Genomic DNA, 25,021 nt, shown 5'->3' with positions numbered 1-25,021 from the left:
ACATGCCATGAATACTACTTTTTTTATCTAACATTGTGTTTTTGAGGGCACGATATAGAGCATCAGTTTCATACTAAGAATAAAGCAGCACTCAAGTTAGTCTTTTAGTTTTACTTCTGAGTCTGACAACAAACCTGTAGCAGAATGTCTGCAAATGAAGCCACCATTGCTGGCACTGAAATAAAATCCAACATTAACACTACCAAAACCTATTCCGCTAATTTAAATATAGCTATACACTGTTGACTTGTATCTGGTTTCATGTTAATAAATAATGTGAACACTCCTATGTCCAAATAACGAGATGCTTACCAGAAGCCTTGTAGTCACACCAAATAAACAGCCGAAATTATCTTTTTTATTTTGTTACATGTTTTTAGCGGTTTTATTAATGGTGTAAAGTATCTTTTTAATTTCCTAAATAACTTCCTAAGTAAGTTAATGTTGGATTTTGTTTCTATAGTGATGGAGTGATCAAGGTTTTGCATATTTTTTTCCCACTGGTTTGTTGTTCTTATTGCCAAGTGGGGATATTGTAATTGTCAGACACTGATTGATATTTATTTAATTATTTAATTGATTGATTGAAATTCTTTAATGATCATTAATATAAAAGTGGCCCCTTTAGCCAAAAATACCCCAGATTTACTAATCAACAAAAGGATAAAAACACAATAAAGCCCAAAGCCTTATTTCCATTGTAGTGCTTTTTCCTACTATCTCTGACTTGGAATTGCAACTTGGAGGATGAATGTACAGTCCAATGTTATGATAATAATACGGCATTTTCCTACTATGACATGTTAAGATGACAACATGCTAACATGCTACTAAATTCTAGAAGCAACAGCAAATGAGAAAGCCACAAAAAGGCAGATTAATACTTTATTCTGTAAGTTCACATACTCATTAACTCCCTCCTAGTAAGAAAAAGCATTTTCATCAATATCCTAGCCTGTAGGGAAAGTATAAAAGCTCCTGAGAGAACGATACTGTTTTACATATACTGTACATAACCACATTATTCTTGTGCAGGCTCCAGCTAAAGCTGAGTGCTAAGAGAGATATGATTTAGTTTTATCCCAAAGCGGGACGATCTGACACTAAAATTTCACAAGCTGCACATCTGAATTATTGATTGCGTCATTGCTTGAGTGGGCACAAAAATAGATGTTTTTAAATGTTGTAATTTCCATATAGCTGCAGGACAAACTGGCAAAATGATCCGGGATAGATTTTAGTCTGCAAGGATATGTACAATTTCTCATTTAGCAGAGAATTAGAAAGGGTACAGTTGTAATGAGGGAAAGAAAATCCTATTTTCTCTTTGAGGAATCTTGAATTAAATATTAAAATGAATATAATGTCTCTTAACAATTAAACAGACTGGAAACTGAACAATGCTAATGCTCGCTGACCCAGACCAAATGACTGACCCATACATGGATTTACTGTCACTAAAATCTGTATTCTGCACTAATCTGCATGTTGAAAATATCTTTGTTTGTCCATACTGTAAATACAGTATTCATGGATAATCTACTCTGTTTTGGTAGCAGCTGTGTGATGGAATAATATCAGATTTAGTCTATTCACCAATTTTATTCATATTGAGTGATAACAATTCATGGAAACAGACCAAATGAGCTCTGAGACTGAACGGCCCCCAAAGAGCATCTCATAAACTGCCGTCCAGTGTCATTATCACACTGTCACCATGCACATGCAATCCCCAGAACAAACTTTAATCTATGTAATGAGACTGGCCATATTCATGTTGCATCTGTTCCCTGGTAATTCCTCAACAGTGGACTTGACGCCACATGGCAGAGGCCCGCTAGAGTCAGAGTGAGCACAGTGGAGTTTGATGCTGTTTGAAAAGTGCTGTTCGTTTATGCCCTGCTGCTTGTCAGGAGGTTACAGTAAACAATGAAACGCTTCAGCAGCAGCTACAGTCGCCACTACAAAACAAAAAAGGTTTCCCCAGATAGTGAGTCACTGCCATTAGTCTTCTTTGCAGTGAGGACCCTGCCTGAAAAGCCCACAGGGAGGGATTTCAATGAATTCAATATTATTTACACCATTTTCACTCTATTCATAAATAAAACAACTGACAAATCTGTTACATCCACTTAGGACACTCACACTAGGGAGATGAATCCTGTCTGGCCGTGCTTTGCCTTTATTTCACAGCATATTACCAGGTCACGCAGGGGTTTTGTACTTGGTAAAGAGGTGGGAACAGGAAGGGATAATTCTGACCCCATTCTGACAGCTTGCCATCTTGTCACAGACACTGAAGCAACATCAGAGGAACCAATTTCCTACTGCAAGTAGTCTGTGTGAAGGCAAACATATTGTCTTAGCCAGGAGAGGGAGATTTTAAGGTTGTGTGAGACTATGAGGAATGTGAAGAAAAACACCTATTTAATGTTATCATATAGCTTTATCTTAAGGTTAAAAGATTGTGTGTAGGATTTATTGACATCTAGCTGTAAAGTTGCAGATTCCAGCCAACTGACTACTGCTAGCCTACTGCTAAACTACGGTGGCCTCAAAACCTACAAACATGCGAAACATGCAGAAGGCCCTAGAGCCAGTGTTTGGTTTGTGTGTTCTGGGCTACTGTATAAATATAGCGATTCCACCATCAAAGAGGACGTGCTCCCTCTGTATAAAAAAGGCTAATTTTAAGGTAACCAAAACACCATAATTATTATTTACAGGTGATTATACACTTGTTACACAAACACCTTTAAACCTGCTATAATCAATATTAAATATTATATATATAATAAAGTGAAAGGGGAGCTGACTGCAGTTCCCTTCAGCTCTGCAGAGCTTTAAAGCATCTTTCAGTTAATTGTTTTGGTTTTCTGCTTTGTTTCAGTCTCACCACTTTCATAGCGTTGCTCTTGGGCATAGCTGTTATTGGCAAAAACACTAATAACCTACTGTACGCTGTCTGGCTCAGTACCAAACAACAGAGAAACAAAATTAGCAACTAGCTTGTGAATATAGTGGAGAATCGAGCAGTTAAAGAGTCAGATATTTCTCTCTGGAGACCAAAAATAGAGCAAAAAAACTCCATTGTGTAGAATTTAGAGGGATCTAGTGGTGACTGCAACCAATTAAATAGCCCTCGCCCCATCCTCCTCTATTCTGGGCTACTGTAGAAACATGGCGGTTCAACATTGCAGTAATGGTAAAGGCTCATTCTAAGGTAATGAAAACACAACGGTTCCTATTTGTAGGTGATTATACGCTAATGAAAACATACCTATGAATATTATATTCCATTTCTTCTATAATTTTGTTCATCCTATAAAAAGGGTGGGATAAATAATAAAAACATATCTCTGACAACTGTCTGTATATGAGTGTTGTCTTTGCAGTGTGTTTTAACAATGAGTTTAATAAATTCTTTAAATATTTTTGTCAATTAAATGCAAATTCATTTGTTGGTTATAGCTTCGTAGCTTCCTATTTTCAGCAGATAACTTTTCTTTATAACCCCTGTTCTATATGTACTGCATGAAGGGGTTTTTAATATACTGTATTGACTTTACACTATATGTGCTCTGTACTGCATTGTCACTAGAGTGTGTAGGAAAGAATGTATGTACAATGCAGTCATAAATTGCTGAGACACAGTTATTTCCCTCTATGCACTCAGAGGCAGCAGATGCCCCTGCACAGCCCTGAATGCCATGTTAGAACAGAAATAAGTGCAGATCAAGAACTAGAATGGTTTGCAACGGTGGCCAAGTCTTTCTCTTAGTACTTAAAGACCTCTGTGTGCTGTAACATGCCTTGTACCTAAAGTTCAAACAGCTGAAGTCCCATTCTGAGGGAAATCACGCTACACATGCAGGTAAATCTCCTCGTTGTACACGACAATATGACTCTGCTCTCAGCCAGAAGGTCAGAATTAAGTTTGCAGCAGTGTAGGAAAAGCACTATACTGTGTATTGATAATAACAATAATAATAAGAAGAAGTAATATATCATTACTATATGCATCAGTGTGATGGGCTCACAAAGGTAGATTTACCATGGTTTGAGACATAATTCATACTGTGTTAGAGGAGCAATATTGGCCAGGTTACACATTCCTGGCTGACAATACTAATGCCATCTATCAAAATATGTGTCTTCTTTGAAACAAGGTCAAACAAGGTGAAAAAACTGTTATCTTTGCTGTTTAAAGGAATAGTTTAAAAGATTGGAAATTATTTGTTCTTTTGAGTGTTTCAAGATCAAAACCACTCTTATGTCTTTATGGTATATACAGGATGAAGCTACAGCCAGAAAACCGTTAGCTTAGCATAAAGACTGGAAACATAGGGAAACAGCTAGCCTGGCTCTGGCCCAAAGTAACAAAACCTGCACCTTTATCCAAGATGGAAATCCAGCACCTCTAAAGCTCACTAATTAACACAGATTAAACAAACAAGTTATAATGTGTTCATTAGTGAGCTTTAGAGATGCTGGTAGGTGGCCAGCTGTTTCCCCCTGCTTCCAGTCTAAATGCTAAGTTTATCTAACCTGCTGCTGGTTGGAGCTTCTTATTTACTGTAGAGGCAGGGGAGTTACATCAAACTTCTCATTTAACTCTTAATATTATCTGCAAGAAAGTAAGAAAGAAAATATTTCCCCAAATGTCAAAGTACTTTTTTAAATCCATAAGGCTGTGTGTTACAGCTTTTATTAGGGTTTTATCTGTAAGCCAGCATCTTTCACATAATGGTAAAATGCAGTTCAAAACTGAATACATGAAGCGGGCCGTCCACATCAAGAGCAATAACTATAACAATTACTATTAATCGTTAGGATCACTTTCAGAGCAATTTGCTGAATGATATTGTGGTATATTATATTATATAACTTAAAGTAATGCTCACGTAATGTAATTTTTTTATATATATATAAAAAAGTATTTATATATATATATCATTGTATATACTGCCAAATGGTCTTTAGCGTCCTTAATGATGTCCTCTTTTTTACCACACTTTGATTAAAAAGACACAGCATAACTTACAACAATAACAGGTCATCAATATACATTTTTTTAAGAATGTGCAACCCACTGCGGCCACTTTTTATTGTTCATCTGTGCTCACATTGTTATAGTTATTGTTCTTGATGTCGTCGAACCTGTATGTGTATGAGTATGTGGATTATACGTGTTTTAGTTCCCCTTTGGTTGTGGTATGATGGTTTTATGGTCACTGTTTATCATCCTGTACTGTGAAGCTACATTGTCAACTTTCTCTGCTGCAGTGTGTCAACAATATAAAATCCTGTGGATTTACTGTGCCTGGCAACTAAAAAGATCTTGATCCTGATTCATCTCAAGATGCATCCAAACGCTCATTAATACAAAAGTTTGAAACCCTAAATCTGTTACAGATAAAACATCATAGTGTCTCTGTATTCATTCAGAGCTGGATTACTTTGCTGTATCTTAGCCATAGGCATCTTACCAGTGTACTCTGGATCCACATGAGGAGGGTAGAATCGGAAGTTGATGAAGAAGGGAATAGGCACTCCAAACTTGAACCACTCCACCACATAGGGAGGCTGCTGGCCGTCCAGGGGAGGGGACACGTCACACCCCAGGATCACGCTCTCTCCAGCGCGCGCCGTCACAAACCTGGGCTCCTCTCTCACTCCGTGGGCACCTGAGAGCGAAGAAGAAGCAGCATTTTACTACAAACAAGGACATTTAATGTTCATCTCATCGGGGCTGGAGTCTGACACGCAAGAGAACAAGGTGCAAGGCATATTCTTCTGCACAGAATTCCTGCAGACAAAGCAGAAAAATCTCCAAGTCATCCAAGACTAATTTACAAACAATAATTGGGTGACAATTAAAGGTGATCGACTGAACTACTGCACTGTGGATTAAAACTAACTTGCGTAGGATACGTTGAAACCTCATGGCCTACTTTGTGCGGAGTGACCATGCACACGGGTAAACCCCTCTTCCTTTTAATCAGCTTTCCTCATCCTTCCACAGAACGGCCTATCGTCATCTGTCACCTGCATCTGTTGGTGAGTGTTTTGTGGTTGTGCCATACTGTACTATAAATGAGCTGCCAAGGGGTTCCATTGATCATTGCTGGCTGCTGCTCAGATAAGCTTTACTATGAGCACCACCAGGCCTGGCGTTTAGCCATGAATGTCCAGGCACGCTGCCGAGCGTTGACCTATCAGATGACTGAAAGGTCGGCATACCTGCCTCAGCAGAACGCTCACTCTGGGAATGGATTTTCTCCAGTTGCCACCCCCGCTTTCATTGAACCGGCTGTATCTCCACTGTCAGAGCAAGCATGACTACCCGCCCTCGCCCAGAGGGAAAATCGCTTCAGGGATCAAGAGACATGCTGACGTATCACCCCAGAGAAACACCAGCTGAATAACTTAACACTTTCATTAGCAGTATCATTTGCATTAGCAGGGCTAATTTTTACAAGAGGAACAAAATATGTGGGGACTTGGAGGTATTATGGGCTCAAGCTGCACTGGTGGTATAGCTGTAATGATTTCTCTGCTCCATGTTCCACCACCATCACTGTTGTATGAAATGTCATGTGACCTGTGAGAACTGTGCCTTTTCAGCTGTGCTCACTGGAATTAAAACAAAAATATTTTCACTCACTTCTTCTGTCTGGAAAATAAAACTCCACCCCTAAGGGCCATATGCATCACTTAGTGATTGTGTTTACCAGTTTAATCTGCATCATCCTGTGGCAGAGTTAATCCACTTTATTCGTTTCAGCCAGCACAGACTCTGGACTGAAACAGAGCAGATTTAATCAAATTACACTTTTTAAAGAGGAGATGTAGTCTGCCAGTTACGGGCCTCAGTCCTGGAATCTGCTTTTGCTAATGTGCCTATTTGTTAAGAAGGGAAAAACAGCTATGCTATGCTACCCTGAGCTCTACTTAGCAACACAAATGAAATGCATGTGCAATACTCCATGAACAGCACATGACCTAAGACAGAATTAATACCTAACAAACACCCCGTAAATGTTACATTTAAAAAATCTCATAGTGGGGCTGATTGACAACTAAGCCACAGAGGCTGTGCATCAAAGAAAGAACAAAACTAAATGCACTAATTTGAACGATCTAAATCATGTTGGTAATAAAGCATAATTTTTCATTCAAATGAAACTGAGGGGGAGTCAGTGTTTGATCAAGCACAGTGTAGCATGTCAAAATGCATAAAGAATGCTGAGACTGAACGAGAGGGAAGAAGATTGTTGCAGAGAGCTTCTGCAGGCATGAAGCTCTGCCCTGCAACCTGTACAAACCATGACCTTTTAATGCGCTTCTGAGGAAACCTGTCCCATTCCGTTATAAGCACAACAAAATCAGAAATCTGCTAAACTAATCCTTTCAGGCTTGCAAAAAGCCTGAAATTCACACCTGAGCACGCTCCATTGCAGCCTCATTTATAACACCTTTAAAAAAGATTATAATAAACCCCTTCAACACCCCATGCAGGGCTTTCGCCGAGGCATATGCTCTGAATTTTCTTCTTAAATGCTCTTAGAAAAGTCCACTCAATTTGAATTCTAGATCAATGGATCCCAACATGGGTGCCTTGAAGCAATGGTTCAGCATTTTGGGAAATGTCTTGCTGAGAATTAGATGAGAAGATTGATACCAATCTTTTGTCTGTCTGTGAAATTTAAAGATACAGCAGCCAGTTAGCGCAGTTTAGCATAAAGATTGAAATGGCTAGCCTGACTCTGTCCAAAGGTGACAAAATATACCTACCAGCCTACTCTAAAAGCTAAATAATCAATGCATTAAACCTAATTTGTTTAGTTCGTACAACAAACCAAGTGTTTTACAGGGATTTTGTAATCTTTTCTTGGCCTGAAGCAGCGACTTTCTGGCACCGGTTCCCAGTCTTTACGTTAAGCAAGCAAACAGGCTGCTGACTGTAGTTTATTTATCCTACACATACTTACTTTTATTTTTATTCATTACTTTTTTCAAAATATAATTAACATTGAAACAGCTATATTAAAAGCCCTATTACTACGCAGCTAAGACAGTTGTCACAGTAAAGGCTTTCTAGCGTGATAGTTTTTCACAGCAGTCAGGTAAAAAGGTTTGTAACTGTAAATGTTGCAGAAGAACTGAGTGCAGGACCAACTGTGGTAGATTTTCAGGAGACAGATGTGTGTACCTGACCAGGGGTGTTAGATAATAAATTATGGTAGAGACTTTGAGTGTCTTTTGTCTTTACTTATGGGTCCTGCACTTGTGCTCTATGGCATTTAAAAGAAAACAGAGAACAGGCTCCCATCCATTATGAAACACACTGGATACATTGTTTGGTTTGAGTAAGTAGAGTCACTTGACATGAAGCACAGGCTCAAACCCTGTGGCACGACTGTGCATGCTGCTGAAATCCATTGTTTTCTCTGCAGACAGTTCAGGTTGCAGAAGTTTAGAGGCTCGGGTTTCTGGCTGGCATTATTTTTGGATCCTGGTGGCATTGGGAGCACGTCTTGGACAGAGAAGAGACTTTAAAGACTTGAGATAATATATTGGAGGGCTAATAATTCTCCAATTCCTTTATGGGATCCTCATGAGGGGACAATCAGCACAGGCTTGGTCACCGCTTTTGCCTTTTTCATTTCCTTAATGGAGACATGGTGACCCAGCAGGGTTTATTGGGGCTTATTCAGGGGGAAAATATTTATGCTCTCAACAAGACATAAATGTTATACAAGGGTCCATACTTAAGATCTTCCAAGTAAACAGTACTGTAGATATAAGGGGATCAATACAGCTAAGAGATGATGGCAATTCATGATTGCTTTGGCACTTTAAATGTCAACTGAACTCCACTGAAGTTGCAGAGCGAGGGCTGAAACCCGCCAAATACACAGAGGTAGAAATCTGTAGAGTAAGATCTGCATAAATCAGACAGCTAATAAATCCAGGAGACCAATATGTTTTATCCATCCACGGCACATAGAGGATTTACTGCCATGATCATGAATTCTTGAAGGGGAACAATTCAGTCACCTGTCAGATAAATCATCCATACGGCAGGCACTTCATGTACAAAAGCAAAATACAGGGGGAATAATTCCTCATTGTTTGGCAAAGGTTAAACAGGCAGTGCCACAGTGATTTACTCACAGTGATTATTTTCATGATTGATTCATTTGCTGATTATTTTCTTGATTAGTGTGATGTCTTCAAATATCTTGTTTTGACAAAGCCAGAATCGAAAAATACTACTATCCTATAAGACTATGTTTCTCCTCCCTTTTTTGGGCTTGTGACCCTTCATCACAGGTGTCACAGGTCTATAAGTTACAGGTTTTTACCTCTAAATTTCTCAGACTTTCCTGAATATTTCCAGGGGAAGAAACACAAGATCTCTGTGCAAATAAAGTTCTTTAGCTTCTAGACAACAAAACTTCAATAAAAGTAACATTACAATACAAATTATTCCTAGATATATTCACCTCAACAATTGAGTAAATCTCTCTTGCCCATGGAGAACTGTGTGATTTTATCCACATAAACACCTTCTTATTTATTCTAACCTCTGCCATTTTGACCAGACTTCACATTTTAGTTGAACTGATCATGTCCCCCATGAAATGTCATAACTGGGAGCAAATCTGTGGACCAGAAAACATTATATAGCTCTATTCTGTATGGCATCTACAATGTAAAATTATTTAAAAACCCATATCCTTTCAGCATAGCTGATTGATTGCTAATCTCCATTCATATCACCATAAACTAACCATATTTAACATATATATGTCAGATTTAGCCGCATCCGCCTGTATTAGCTTCCTTAATCCGTAGAGATAAGTCATTTACAAATATTGCAAAAGGAGTATCGAAGCAATGAGTCACTGAACATATCAAAATCTACCATCCACCCCGGCTTCCATAAATTTAAAGGCAAGCAAATCTCTGATAATCCAGTCAAAATCCTTTTGAAAGTCAACAAAATGTGCCAAAGTGGATTGGTGTCAGTCAATTATACTTCTAATAATAGTTGATATTTAATGTATATGATCAATACAAGCCTCTTTATTTCAAAATCCATTCTGCTAGATACTTGAGCATCTCTTAATACTGTCCAAGCCTGTTGTTGAGTTTAAGTTAGATTTAACTTGACATAAGAACAAAGAAAAAACACAAATCCTCTGTAACTATTATCAAATATTTGGTGTGTAAAGAATATGAGGAAAGCACGATGAACAAAAATATTAAGAACCAAAGACAATGTTTTCTGATACACACAAAGTGATGTAACAAAAACCATAAACCAATAACAGACATCTGTTGGAGGTCAATAAACAGCTGTGCGGAGCAGCACATGACTCATCACAGGAGAACAGCGGCGGCACACAGGGTTAAAACCGCAAGAGATTTCAACTTAGAGTGTTTTTCCAAGTAGCAGTGGCTGAAAATGGCTCTCGCACGAAAAGCACACCACGCTGTACTTTCAGTAATGATCACAGATTTGTACAGTAAATAGACTCTCAAGGCAGTTTTAGGGCAATAATCAGGCAGAGCAGAGCCAGCAAAATGTTTTGACAGTAATGACGTCTGATAACACACAACAATATTGTGGAAAAATATGAAAACTGTAGGAGTTCAATGAGGGACAATTTTAGATGAGCAGCGCTTGGATTTTCTGACACCAGGACAATATTTCACCCAGTAAAACTAAAATCTAATATTTACCTCATTTGACTCAGCGTATGAGCGAGGATAACCATTGCTCACTGCAGTTAGATATTTTGTAAAGGATATATCAAACTGTGCGTGTGCCTCACAGTGAGGAGCGCTGCTTTATGCTGGACAGAGCTCCCAATGTGGAGGATGTAATGGAATATAGACTGGACGGAGGCTGGAGAGAGAAGCTCAAGGACGTGCAGCCACTGGGCTGGATGGGCCACTGACAGGGCGGTAATTGAATGCCAGCCTGCATGTGCTGAAGGTCACATCAGAGAATGGCCTGAGAGAGTGTGTGTGTGTGTGTGTGTGTGTGTGTGTGTGTGTGTGTGTGTGTGTGTGTGTGTGTGTGTGTTGGGGATATATCTTTGTGTATCTGTACATATATGTGTGTAAAATTCTAATATACAGCATCTTAAGTGCGACAGATTATAAACTCTTCCTGTCCTTGAAAATAGAAGAGAAATTAAGACAGTGGGTCTGTTTACATGTATACTAGTATGCTGGTTTTAGTCTGTCTGTCTGTTATCTAATACCTCAACAGTTTTAGAACGAACCTTGTTTGGTTTCTAGCTGCATTTACGTACTTGCTTGATTTTGCTACTCTATCTGATCCCCAGTAATAAAAGATAAAAGCGACAACAGTTTATCCTTCACATTACACTTTTTTGTTTTACTGACTCGAGTTAAAGATGCTTCTGTGTACACCGCAGAGAGAAATTAGAAACCTCAGTGTGATGGCTCTTTTTGCATGTGTTTATCTGTGTCCTTTTTTTAAATGTTGGTGCAATGGGGTGGTACATAAACACAGACAGAGGTAGAGACATTTTTATTTTATTATATTTTATTGTATTTTATTCTTTCACTCCTCTTACACTACATTTCCCCTGTGCTGCTGTGCCAAATTTGAATTTCCCCTACAAGGAACCAATAAAGGAACATCTTATTTTATCTTTAAAAAAGTTTAAAAGCAACATATATCATACTGTGCATTCAAACAGAGCTTACATGACAAAAGATAGACAAACCAAGAACTAAATAAATTAAATTAGATAAACTCGAAGGGCAATAGGGTAGTGCAGACCTCAAAGCAAATAGTCCAGTCTTCTATGATATACAAATCTGCAAACACAACCACTACATACGTCTGTATAACAATTGACCTATTTTGGCCCATGCTGCAGCCTTCCAGCAAGTTTTAATGAAAATTCGACCAGTAGTTTTTCCGTAATTCTGCTGACAGACAAACAAACAAATGCCACTTAAAACATAACCTCATTGGTGGATGTGAAACATTTATTTATAACTGAAAGATGAAAAGACAGAAGAGAGAAGGAAGACTGAGCAAATAAACTATGAATAGAATAAAAAGCAACACCGAGAGTGGCACCTCTGGGCTTCATCCACAGGCAGGGTACTAGGGCACAGGCAGAGGTCAGGTGGGTTTAGCATGCTTGGGATTGTTGCCCTCATATAATGAAGCTTTGGTGAATGTTCAATAAGGAACATCTTTTCTCTCACATTCTGCTTTTATTCTTCTACGGGTGAATTGTGAACATTCAAAATTCGGACCATCTTTCTGCTTGAATGTTTCCAACAACCACCTGCTGGCTTTACACCACCAGCATCTAGACTCAGAGTGATCCTGACCACTAGCTCTACACACTATTACTACTACAGTTATTAACTTGCATGCAAAATGTACACATTTTACGTTATATTCTATAGACCAGATGGTATTTTCCAGTCCAGCCTATATGGTGCTGTACAAGGTTGTACTCAGCAGACCAGACAATGACCTCAGTGTCTCTACTTTCACTTGTACATGGGAACAATGTAAGATAGATTTGGTCTCTTCATTATTTAGCCCTCTTTAATGGCAATGTTCTCCCCTCAGACAAGCAATGCTCAGTCAGGGATGCAATGGATGTGCTGACATCTGCTCGAACACACAGCAAGGAGAGAGAGAGAGAGAGAGAGAGAGAGAGAGAGAGAGAGAGAGAGAGAGAGAGAGAGAGAGAGAGAGGTGTGTGCGAAATGGGTTTGGCTTGCCAAAGACACAAAGGGCGAACCAACATTGCCGGGCACTGCACTGCCAGAGGTGCACATTACAGGGCATCTTTGGCAGGAGCTGTAAGTCACAGAAATTCCTCAGTCCAGCCATGATTCAGTCATTTTTTAGATGAGTTATAAATGCCTTTGCTGAGGTGTTTTAAATTAATTACACAAAGAGGCATATTGCTGCTAACAGCTCTTATTAGTGCTTTCATGTGGCTTGTCTAATTACAGCTGGTTATGAGACTGTATTTATTCAGGATCAATAAATCATTTTGCGAGAGAAAAATTCAAAGCAACACAGAGCTCCTGTATTGTATGTTAGCTGCTCAGATGTCTAAAGAACAATATCAACTCCACATATATCGTCCAATCAACATATCTGCTTCCATATAATTCTCATTTGCTCACTTCCCCTTTCTACTGTATGGCTCTCTCATGCTGTATATATAAACACTACGGATTAGAGCAACATAAGTAGAAAGTAAAAAAAAGTGTAACACAACATATTCAGGATTGAAAATATCCTTTCACAGCCATGAAATGTATTCTTGATTGAAGATGGAGTCATAAGTGTCATAGTATTTTGAAGAGAGACAATAAATACTGAAATATTAGTATTATAGTGTGTGCATTTTGGATTCTAATGTAGATTACTGTAGTTACTGCATCTTTGTAACTCACTACTCGTTATGTTAAATTGAATCTGAATAATTTGTCTAAAAAAAGGTACTATGGTTTATTTCATTTTCAGAAATTGTGTCTTAACTCATTTGCAGTAATAGCATCATTTTCTTTTTGTCTTTTAAACACTTAAACATTTTTATAAAATACTAATGGTAGAAAGAACTCATATTTCATAGAAATCATATTTGCCACTTGGTAATGATTAAAAGTAGAATTAGACACTGCTAAATGGGCCGACACAGTCATTATTTCAGAACTATATCACTGTTGCCTTTACAGTTCATCCATGCGTAAAAACTGAGAAGTCAGTTAAGCTTCTTAGTGTTATAATGCATATAAATACTGCAAGCACTGTAAAAAAGTCCTGGAAACAAACGGTCCATCAACCTCCATCGACCTGTAGGCCTTTATCCATCACCACTGAATACGTGGTCCACTGAAGAAGAGTCCACTCAGCCGTCTTTAATAAAGTGATATTATCTGTTCAGTCCAACACGGTCCAACTGACATCCTTATCTCCAATTCTGAACTGAAGATAATCAGGAGTCAGTGACTTCTCTTTCTGACCAACATATTTGATCTAATTTTATTGACAAATATGGATTAAAGAAGGTTCTCTATCACCAACCCAACTCCCCCACAACATCTAACTGGACTGATTATCAAATACTACTGGACTTAGATTATATTCAATGTTGCTTCATTATACTATATATTATATAATATTATATCACTACATTTCACCTTATATTTTATTTATATTGTATCTTCCATACTATATGTACTATACTATATCAGGCCAATACTATATTATGTTAATATGCTATGTTATATGATTTTATATTTCCGTATATTAGTACAGACAAACACTGCGTATCATTACTTAATGATATTAATTCTGGTGTGCTGTTTACATATACCTTGACAACTTTACTGCAACTAATATATCCAAAAATATTACTAAAGGTAGGAATCTTATGAAAAAAGAAGATATCAAAAGCTGATTCATGCTTTATTTCTAGCTAAATTGACTATTGTCATGGATTTCTGAAGTCAAAACGTCTAAAAAGTCAAACCCCAGTTCCTAAGTATTGGTTTCCAGTAAGCTACATAATTGATTTTAACGTTTTATTACTTGTTTATAAATCTATACATGGAGTTGGCCCTACATATATACATGATAAGCTTGAGTTATATAGACCTGTGAGGGTCTTCAACTGCCTGATGGTCTTAGGAACGCCGCAACCATTACAGTTTATAAATCCAGACCGAAAATCTGCTATTCTCAAGCGCTTTTACCGAAATGTTTTAAAAACCCAAGGTCTTCTTATTACTGTGCTTTTGTTATTTTATCTATTTCTATCTCTTTTTATCATTTTTAAGTGGGTTGTTTTAATTCTGAATTGAGTTGTTTTTTTAAAAAAAGGGTAAATATATATCATTGAACAGTGCAGTTTTAACTCTGAATCAACTACACTGTACAGCACAACCTTTATGTAGGAAAAGTCCTTCATAAATAAAATGCCTTGCCTTACTAATCACACCACTTTAATTTGTTCTGTTTATATTGTCTATTCTTATTTTTATTATATACATATACTTTCTCTATTTATCTGTACTTATTTCTGTGCAGCTACAACACCTGAATATCCCCTCTGGGGATCAGTAAAGGTTTATCTAGCTTATCTGTTAAGTCTTCATAACTAAATGACAAAATATGCTATAATCATAAGCATGTGCTTGTATGTCTCCCCTGAGATTGAGGCATATTTAAGTTTAGGGAACTAAAACTACTCAGCTAAGATTCAGGAAAAACGCTGTTTATGTTTAAAAGAGCCTAATGTTGACTGTTGGTAGAGGACCAACAGTGTGTTAGGTCTCCAGTGTGGAAGTCTCAGTTTGTACAAATGAGCCATCCATCTAACCTTCTCCCAACACTTTTTATGGCAATATAACAAAATTAACAAATAAGTTAATGTAGGACACAAACAATATTCTAGAAGGTCAAGAGAAAGTTTATCTTCCCTCAATATGTAGCAATATACACCCTGTGGAGCAGGAGTGTGATGTGGATGATGTAATTCATCATTAAATTTAAATATTTTGGAGATTTTAAAATCTGAACAGTGGAATTATTTATGTTTTTTTTTCTACAAGTATATGTCACCTAATAGCAATTTCACATTGGTAACAGGATAAAATGAAAATAAGTGTGAAATAAGTTCAATCGCAACATACTGCACATGTGGCTGACAAAACCAGATTTTCTATTAATCAGTGGGGAAAAAAATATATTGAAAAAAGATTAAATTCCAAGGAAATCTATTCTAAGTAAAGCTCCTAATATGAATACTAGACTTTCTTACTGTACAAAACTTTAAAACGTCATAGTCTGACCTCAGTAAATTGCACTATATAACCTGAATAACATTATAGTGAACTGCTGACTATTGTTTTGTCTCTCAGTTTAAATCATTGGAATTCTCTATTTAATCATTAAGTTAATTTGTCGGTTGACTGCCTGATTAATCGCAAGTCTGCACATATATACTTTTTTTTTATCTCCATGATAAGACAAATAGACTTTACTGTACAGATCATATAACTGGACCTGTGGTAAGTGTAACATCAACACAATGTCATATTTCACTTCTATTATTATGGGCAGCTCTGCATGCTTTCAGAGAGATGGTGATCTAGTGGCTGGGAGAGCAGCCCATCCAACCAGAACCACATGATCTGAAAAACTGGCTTTCCCAGAATGCTGCAGGCTTTGTTTGCAAGGAGACTCCGCTGGGACTGGACTGGCTGAGGGAGGAGAGGGGATGGGAGGGGGAGGGGGCATCACCAGAAAGAGCTGGCACATGCCCAGTACGGAGAGTCTGCCATCCACAGCTTGAGCACAGGCCCTTTCCTAAGCTCATTATTAAGCTTTACTCTTATGATGGTGGGCTAGAAAGTATAGTGCAGCGAAATAATATGAATAAGAGAGACGACGCTGCGCTGTATGTCTGCTGAAAAATGATTTACTAGTTGGACAGAACGATTTCAGAACGGCTTGGCAGGCAAGTTAAAGCATCAGTCAAGCATATATAGTTAAAAAAAACTGGACAGGTGAGAAGAGAAATGACACAGTGCTGCTAGAAATTAAGATTAATAATGACAGCTACGCAGTGAGAACAGTATACTGATGCTCTGAGAAATTGTGAGGTTAAATTAGGGTTTTATTAAATACAGTTAATGATGTTGGTACGAGCTGCATGAATTCTTTGTGCTGACACGGTCCTGGTTCAGATCTCAGCCTTGTAGGGGGGGTTTGTGGTCTTTTGGGTAGAGAGTGGCTAAATACATACTGAGGTCATTGAGTACACTACTTTATAATGCCACTCCACTACATTTCAGTACTTTGTAGTCCATTACATTTATGTGCCTTTACAAAACAGTGTATAAAGTAGTTACATTTATTCATTTAAAGCATGATTTTCACTTGTAGTATTATAACTTTTAATCTGAATACTTTCTTTTACTACTGGCAATGGGTACTGGCAATGTCACTAGAGCAACACATACGGTATATCAGCACAAGGTAAAAAAAAACCCAAAAAGAAAATTACATGTAATAAATTGTAAAAATACAGAGCAATTTTAAAGCAAAAATGAATTCATTTACATTATATTGTTGTTAATAAATGTTCATAAAATTGTGGGAAAATATGTCAAAATACATTTAAAAAACAGGTTCATCTTTGGCCATTTATTGGTTCATTTATGAACCAGCCTTCCTTTTAAAAAAGTGTTTCTCCATGTACATTAACTAAGCAATAATGTATGACATTATTGTAATGTCATACATTATTGCTTACAGAAAAACCAAAGACAAACACTTCTGTGGTAGTTCACAACTCTAGCTGAGTGTTTGCCTGATCTCTTAGTGTACCTGATCCACTGCAAACTGTAACTGTTCTATAAATGTGGAATCTAATCTACACTTCATTCGTAGATAAAAATATCTTACACAGCGAGGTGAAGATCAGTGTAAGCTTCATTGCAAGTCCATCAAAATTAAAGCACTTCGCACGTTCATGTTCAGTGTTTTCAGTTCACCTGTCTTCATGAGGTGACAGCAGCCTAGTGCACAGGAGAAGAGTTGCGTGACATGTTTTAATTCTGATAGCACAAGAAAATGGTTGAAAAGCAAAAAGTTGTCACATCCATAACCACCTCAGGGCAGAAATGAAATCTTAAAGTATTCTTTTTTTTACTGTAGTCATTTCCAGCATTGACTAAAGTATAAGTATACCCTTCAGTTCTGCTAGCTCTGTTCCTCTCAGCAAATTTAAAAAATGCATCAGAGACCTGCAGAGGACAGTGACTTTAGGGGGTGTGGCCTTGACACCAACTGATGATGAAATGCGAAGCAAGATTGTGATACTGTGTTGCCTATTTCTCACCTAAAATCATTTCACAAACATATTTTAGTATATTGTTTAACTGCCGCAGTGGGAGCTCTTAGCTTTCAGCACGGCAAGACCAGGACTGAATATAGCAGCCGATGCCAACAGAGGCATGGTCTCATCCACATCACTCATAAAGTTTTGCTTTTGCACATATGATAAAGTTGTGTCTTTGTACAGTAATCAGTGAGGTCTGGCCCCCCAGAAACACTACACCATGGTTTTACAGGTGAATGTCATGATATTAATGGTTGATTTCATGCTTACATAAGAATGTGTCACATTCTGTTTTACATGAAGACTAAATAATTGGACATGAATCAATATTTTAAAAGAAATCCCACCACAATGGGCTTTTGATTGTTTTTAACAAAAAGTAGATCTTTTACAAAAACAAAAACATTCATATGTATTGATTTTTAACAAATACATAAAAGCAGTCATAACATAAAACATCACAAAACTGCACTGAGGCCAATGTTTTAAGAAAGACACAAACATGTCCTTTACCCATCATTAAAACTTTTGAAAACCCTGCAGATGTTAGACAAATTAAAACACTGCTGTCAAAACATTTCCTCAACCATTTCATGGAAATCAGCCTCACACAATGTTCCAGACAGCTCCAACATCCAGATAAAAACTGAAGACAGCCCAGTCTCCCTGAACCACAATCTGAAGCTGGACTCCAGACGCAGTAGGAGGGCTTTCAGACACAGCCTCAGCACTACTGGGAGGCCTCAGATATGTGAGTGGCAGTTTTGACACCTTCACAAAATACTGTCTGCTTCTATATATCGCCCATCTTTGAAGACGCGTGCCTTCAGAAGAAACCCAGCGACAAGAACAAGTGCCAAGCCACGGTTCACAAGGGAGCTTGAGATCCATGTGAAACATCAAGGAGGCAGCTCACAAGAAGGGAATTACAGATGAATACCATCTGGCCAAAAGCCAGTTCAACAAACGGTTTAAAACACCAAGTCCCAGCACAGGACCTGAGAGGAGAGTCAGTCTGCCATCAGTGACTCAGGCTGAAAATAGTCCTTCAAATATACCACTCCCCGACACTTGCCAATGACATTTAATTACTCCTGTATTGCCATCAGCGTCCCTTTTGCGTCACCTTGATTGGCTGCCAAGTCACCGTTGACTTTGTTGAACTAACCTCGAGTCTCCCCGACCATATGTTGCCTCCCCAATGGGCACTTGGCACAAGAAAAATTATTTGACTGTCCATTTAATGTGACTGATTGCACATACCTGAGCCACTCTGTGTAAATCATTGACTGATGTGTTAAAAAAAAAGAGCCCTGCACTATGAGGATCCGAATAGGTTTGTTTTTCGTTATGTGCAGTTTAATTCAATTTTGTGAAATGCATCAATTTTCATCAATTAATTGTCAATGTTTGTGATTGACTGGATTCATTTTTATAATTAATATTCACTTTAGAAAGTTGCAACTAATTTTCCTTTATTTTTTGTTTAATTCATTATTTAATAAAAAAGCTAATCCACAGGCTAATACAACAGCTCACTGCAAAACGCAACAGTTTCAGCACTCGCCAAGATTAAAAAGACTGCCAAATTCATGAGACTGTTGACAAGGTGCAGGAGAACTTATGGGGGTGCAGGGAACCAGACTGTTTACCACACGTTAAGACTGAAAACAGCTTTGTATTTGCAAAAATGCAATCGGCTGCACTGGTGGGGGGTTCTAGAAAGGCTGGTTGAAGTGATAGATCCATGAGTTTAAAGGCTTTACAGACACCAAGACTGCACTGGTTTAACATAATATGAGGAAGGGTGTTACAAACCTTGAAGACTTTTTAGTAGGCTACACGATATGGTAAAACATTTTTTATTACGTTTGCGATATTATTGTCAATCAGTGGGAATGATCATTTTTGCGTCACAATTTTTTTTGCACAGGGCATCTCTACAGTACCTCATTATAATGCTGTTTTTTCACACATATTACCTTTATCAAAAAATTGCAGCTTCTACAATTTTGATATTGCACAAGGCCATATTGCGATTTCGATAATCTTTTGATTAACTGTGCAGCCCTGTTACAAAGTAAACTTTACAAGTTTACCTGCTCGTATCTGATTGGCCAACGCAGGACCTTGCATCTTTTGCCAGATGACCCGGCGTTTGTGTGGTGTAGCCCTCTGCGTCAGCAACCCTGCTGTGCCAAAAGCAGTGGATTCATTGAAAGAATTGGGGGTTGACTTTTATTACGCATCGCTGTTGTCTATCTGATGATGGCCTAACAACCCTGTGCACACTATAGCAACCGCAGGCAAATGTGGTGTTTCTTTCCGTTGCAAATCTGCATTTTTGCCACCAGCAAAACAACAAAAAGCCACAAAGGGGTGTCAATTTCAGCCACAGATGCATTTTACTCGCACTTTATACACACATAACTGTGACCTGTAGAGTATTTTTAAGCTTCAACTCTTCCATTTTCTTCCATTTTAACTACAATGACTGTGTGTGGGGCTCTAGGTGCTTCATTGAAGCTGCTGCTGCTGCTCTGCTGATATGCTGCTCCTGCTACACACCATGTAGACACCGCACATTCATGCATCACAGACGGACAAGGTTATCTGTACAACAGGCCAATCATTATGTAAACCTTTAAACATATCTTACTTCTGATATGACCCACTGCTTGACCCCTGCTTCTGTTTCCTTTTATGTCTGGATTCTGTCCACCGACTTCACCTTCCATTTTCAACACTACGCTGCCAGCCACAAATAATCCCAGCTAAACTTGACCCATTTATGCTTTCAATTTCCCTTACAGATAAAAAACATTTCATGCATCTGGGACTACTTGTCAGACAGCCTCTCTCAGAACACAGCTCAATATATATATATAGTACATATTCATTTGCTGAATGATGTAAATAATTATGATTATGAAAATGATGATTAATTAATTCTGTTATTGATAGATTCAAATCTATTTCAAATAATGAATGTGCCTAAACTCACATTTTCAAACTACCTCTGTTTGCAGATGATGACATTAATAGGTATGTTCTCATTAGCATATAATCACCTAAAAATAAGAATCTTTGTTACCTTAGAATGACACATTTTTATCTACAAAGGGAGTGGGTCCTCTTCCACGGAGGGTGCCATATTGAACCACCATGTTTCTACAGTAGCCCAAAGCGGACAAACCAACAGTGGCTCTAGAAAGGGCTTTTGCATTTTTTGCAAGTTTGGCGGCCACCGTAGTTTCTCCAACACGCCCTGAAGGCAAGTGATAGTCAGTTGAATGCAATCTACAACTTCACCACTAGATGCCCCTTAGTCCTACACAATGGTCCTTTAAGCAGTGCTGCGTGTATATAAGAGAAATATTATATTGTGATATTTTTCTGAATTTCCAAGATATAACAGTTTCTAACTTTGAGAACATACAAGGTGCAGATCATTGTGAGTTTGATTCCAATTAAACACATAGACTCTTCTCCTAACAACCACTAATGTCCATATATATACATATTTATTATTATTATTATTATTATTATTATTATTATTATTATTATTATTATCATTATCTGAAGGTGATTTGTCTTTTGAGTTTAAATTACATCAATGTGATGTCATTTTTAAGACTTTCTTTGGAGTAAAATTGGTATTCTTTAGCCTTTATCCAAATATAGTCTAATACTGTCTCAATGTGGACTTTTATGTTTACTGAATAAAAACAAAAAAGACAAATTATCATAAATTAACTGTCTCAGGGTGTTTAAACACTTTTTGAGATGCAATTCTCTACAGGGAAACAAAAAAAAAAATGATTGTCCATGTCTTGCTGCAAACTCATTGCCCGTTTGTTCATCACTAACACTGAGCACATATAACAAAATACCACTCAAGTGAAATTGTTTATTTTGGAGCAAGTTCTCTTTTGACCATCTGTTTTGATTTATGCTCATTTCTACCTTTAAATCTGACTGGTATCTCTCATCATATCATGACAGTGAAATAAAGTATTAAATCATGTTATCAGTGCTCTTGCCTCCAGGTCTGACAATGGAAAACCCATCAAACTTTCTTTAATATAGTATTTTCTAATTGACAGATTAGGGTCAGGTGTGGCCCACCATTTTGTAAGTAAAAGGATATAGTTTGCAGCTTACTATCACAGAACAGGTATATAAAGATGGCCGCTTATTTAATTATTGTTACTTAAAGGAATAGTTTGCCATTTGAAATATGCTTATTCACTTTTTTCAGTACCACTCTCATGTCTGTATGGTTACTATGAAGGTTGAAAATAAGGACTGGAAACAGGAGGAAACAGCTAGCCTACTGTTTCAAAGGTCACTAATTAATATGTTATGTTTTGCTTATTTAATCCATACAAATACCAGAGTGAAAAAGCTACTATTTCTTGGAGGTGACTTCCTGTAAACTATACTGGTTGCCTGGCAATGACAAGGAAGCCACTGCTCACAGCCAAGAAATAGTCCCACACGTAACACCCCGTAAAACCAAAAACAGTTGTTTTTACACTCCCATTTTTGGATTAAACAAACGTGTTATTAGTTATTAGTGAGCTATAGAGTGGACATATTCAGGCTAGCTGTTTCCTACTGTTTCCAGTCTTTAAGCTAAGCTAAGCTAACCGGCTGCTTTAACAGACTGCAACCTCTTTAGCACAGTGACTTATTAGGACCTTACACACTTTCCTCAGACAACAGCCTGTCAATGCTGCAATGCAAGTATATAACTAGGCATTTATGACATTAAAACTGCATAATTATAATCATAATAATAATAATAATAATAATTGTGTTGTCTTTATCATGAGCAAAAGGAGATGTAAAATGAGTCACAGTTTGATGCATTTCAGATATTCTGTGTAGCACCAGACTGGGTTCAGACAGGGACACTGTAATAGAAGAAGTAGACCAGCTCTCATTTGTAATTACTAGCAGACTACGTTGTGATTTGTGACTCTCTGGTGCAGCCTGTAAGCCTATTCAGAAGTAAATCACCTTCAGTGCAGTGCCGATACCAGACAGCACCTTTGAGTCGATATTATTAAGCCACATCTGTGCCTTCATAAAATGGAGAATTTCTGCTTTAAACAATAGCACCCATGAGAGGTTCTCTGTTCCTAAATCAAACGTGTTTCACTGCATGATTAGAGGAAGTTTTCACGTCTGGCTTGGCTTAGACATGACTGTCATCACAGGAGGAGCCAGACCTGTGAGCAGACCAGTTTTGACTGGGTATGTGGGGTCATTGGGATCAGTTACCAGGCGACAGCTTGGCACATGTCTCCCTCATCTGGACACGAGTGGAAAAGCAAGGTTAAGTAAGTACATGGGTCAATACAGGGTGCTCAGAAAAATAAGAACAAAAGGGATATTGTGCAGTTTGTTGCTCCAGGAATGACTAGTTTATGGGCCACTTAGATCAGCACTAGGCGAGCCTTGCAGCCTGTATGTGCTCAGTGCATCACACACAGCACAGTGACCGTATCCATGTGCAATGTGAAATTCAGCATATGAATCCCATGCATGCAGCAGTGGGCTCTATCAATTCAAGAGTGCATTTTATCTGACGCGCAATGCATTATTTAGTTACTTTTCCATCTTGAGGGCTGAGACGGTCACACCCCTCTCTGGAGAACTCAAACGGGACTGCTTGCTATGATACAATGCACACATTTCCCCCCTCAGCAGCGGGGACGTTATGTCCAATTTGCTCGTTGTTTTTAATCACACAAATGAGCCTCACAGATGTCAAAATACAGGCCGAAACCCAACCAGCCATATCAATCAAGCCATCTTTGTCATGGCCAATCAATCTGGACTCTAGCATTTGTATCACAGACATGTGAGTGATCCTGTCTCCACATATCATGCATACGAGCCAGGCCATTTCAAGGCAATTGTTGTTTCCCTGATACGATTTTAACCAGGGCTGAACTTTCACGTGACATATGAGATATGCAGCCATTTGTTAGAATGAAATAGCCCCACAGTTCATACAAAAAAAATGTCATGCGATTGCAAAAAGCAGCACCAAGCGCACACGGACACAGCAGAAATCATATGCTATGTGCGGCACAAAATATATTGCACTTCAACTCACCTTGAGCGGCCGTTCCTCTGGTGCTGAATACACTTGCTATCAGAGTGGCCACATACCAAATCATAGTACTATTGCCGACCAGCTATTACCACGCAAAGTGCCCCGTTCAACCAATCTCTCATATTCGACCTTGCACCTCACGGTCTCTTAGCAAAAGCCCCTTTTCATATCCTATTTTCTTTCCTCGTGGCGTTTCCCTTCATCCCTTCATCCCTCCCCCGTCCTTCCATCCGCATCCTCTCTCCCGAAGAGACAGAGCACCTGCACCGCCGCGTTTGTAGTAGACGGAGCCGTTTTACGAGCGCATAGTGAAACCAAGTGTGAGAATGCAGCCACAGGTCCGCCTCTCCAGTCATCGGATTGGCTGCTGATTGAGGCTTTGGGGCGTGTATTGGTTCTCCGTACGGCCCCGCACCCGAATGACAGGAGAGCGGCCGTGCGCCGATTCAAGGTGAGTTGGAGCGTGCTATAGTAGTGGAACCGCAGTATCATGCGCATTGACAGAGAGACGCGTCCACATCTTTAAATACCTCTCCTAAACTGGCCCCACGTGCACCATCACAGCACATCATCCATTCACTCACACGGCCCCTTTTTTTTTTTTTTTTTTGCACCACTGTTCGTCATATCAATATTGGCACCATGCTGAAGCAGGTTTACTTTATGTGCAGTGAGGGTTGGAAAAAAGGGGATGGTGGTGGAGGGGGGCGCGCTTCATGACTCATCTGTCGCTCACCCATAGCCCTCGGCTGTTGTCATGTCGCTGTCACCGACATAAAACCTGCTCTTTTTCCTACTACCGCGCCGGGTCTGGCTTTATGTGATGGGTGTGGCGACAGATACAATACAGTTCGCCTGTTTGTTTGTTTTTTTGTGTGTGTTTTTTTTTTCCTCGACGGCCGCGAGCGCGTGGATGCAGCTCCATCACGCTGCCCACTGCGCACACATGGTT

At 38.6% G+C, this 25,021-nt stretch overlaps 1 protein-coding gene across 3 annotated transcripts in view; it reads right to left on the bottom strand.

Annotated features, from left to right (window-relative positions):
* The window catches only part of igsf9ba (immunoglobulin superfamily, member 9Ba), a 73,487-nt gene extending 48,884 nt beyond the window's left edge, over nt 1–24,603 (bottom strand). For 2 of the 3 annotated variants that reach the window (XM_051397888.1, XM_051397889.1), the window contains exons 1-2: nt 24,070–24,603; nt 5,490–5,687 (exon numbers count right to left, since the gene is read on the bottom strand). In XM_051397888.1, coding sequence (XP_051253848.1) covers nt 5,490–5,687; nt 24,070–24,133 — 262 coding nt within the window. In that variant the 5' untranslated portion in view covers nt 24,134–24,603. The remainder of the gene's footprint in view (nt 1–5,489; nt 5,688–24,069) is intronic. The other variant, XM_051397887.1, reaches the window with a different exon arrangement.
* Between the last annotated feature and the right edge of the window lie 418 nt (nt 24,604–25,021).

The sequence above is a fragment of the Dicentrarchus labrax genome, unplaced genomic scaffold, assembly GCF_905237075.1.
Source record: "Dicentrarchus labrax unplaced genomic scaffold, dlabrax2021, whole genome shotgun sequence".
NCBI lineage: Eukaryota > Metazoa > Chordata > Actinopteri > Moronidae > Dicentrarchus > Dicentrarchus labrax.
This window is presented reverse-complemented; position numbering and strand designations above follow the sequence as displayed.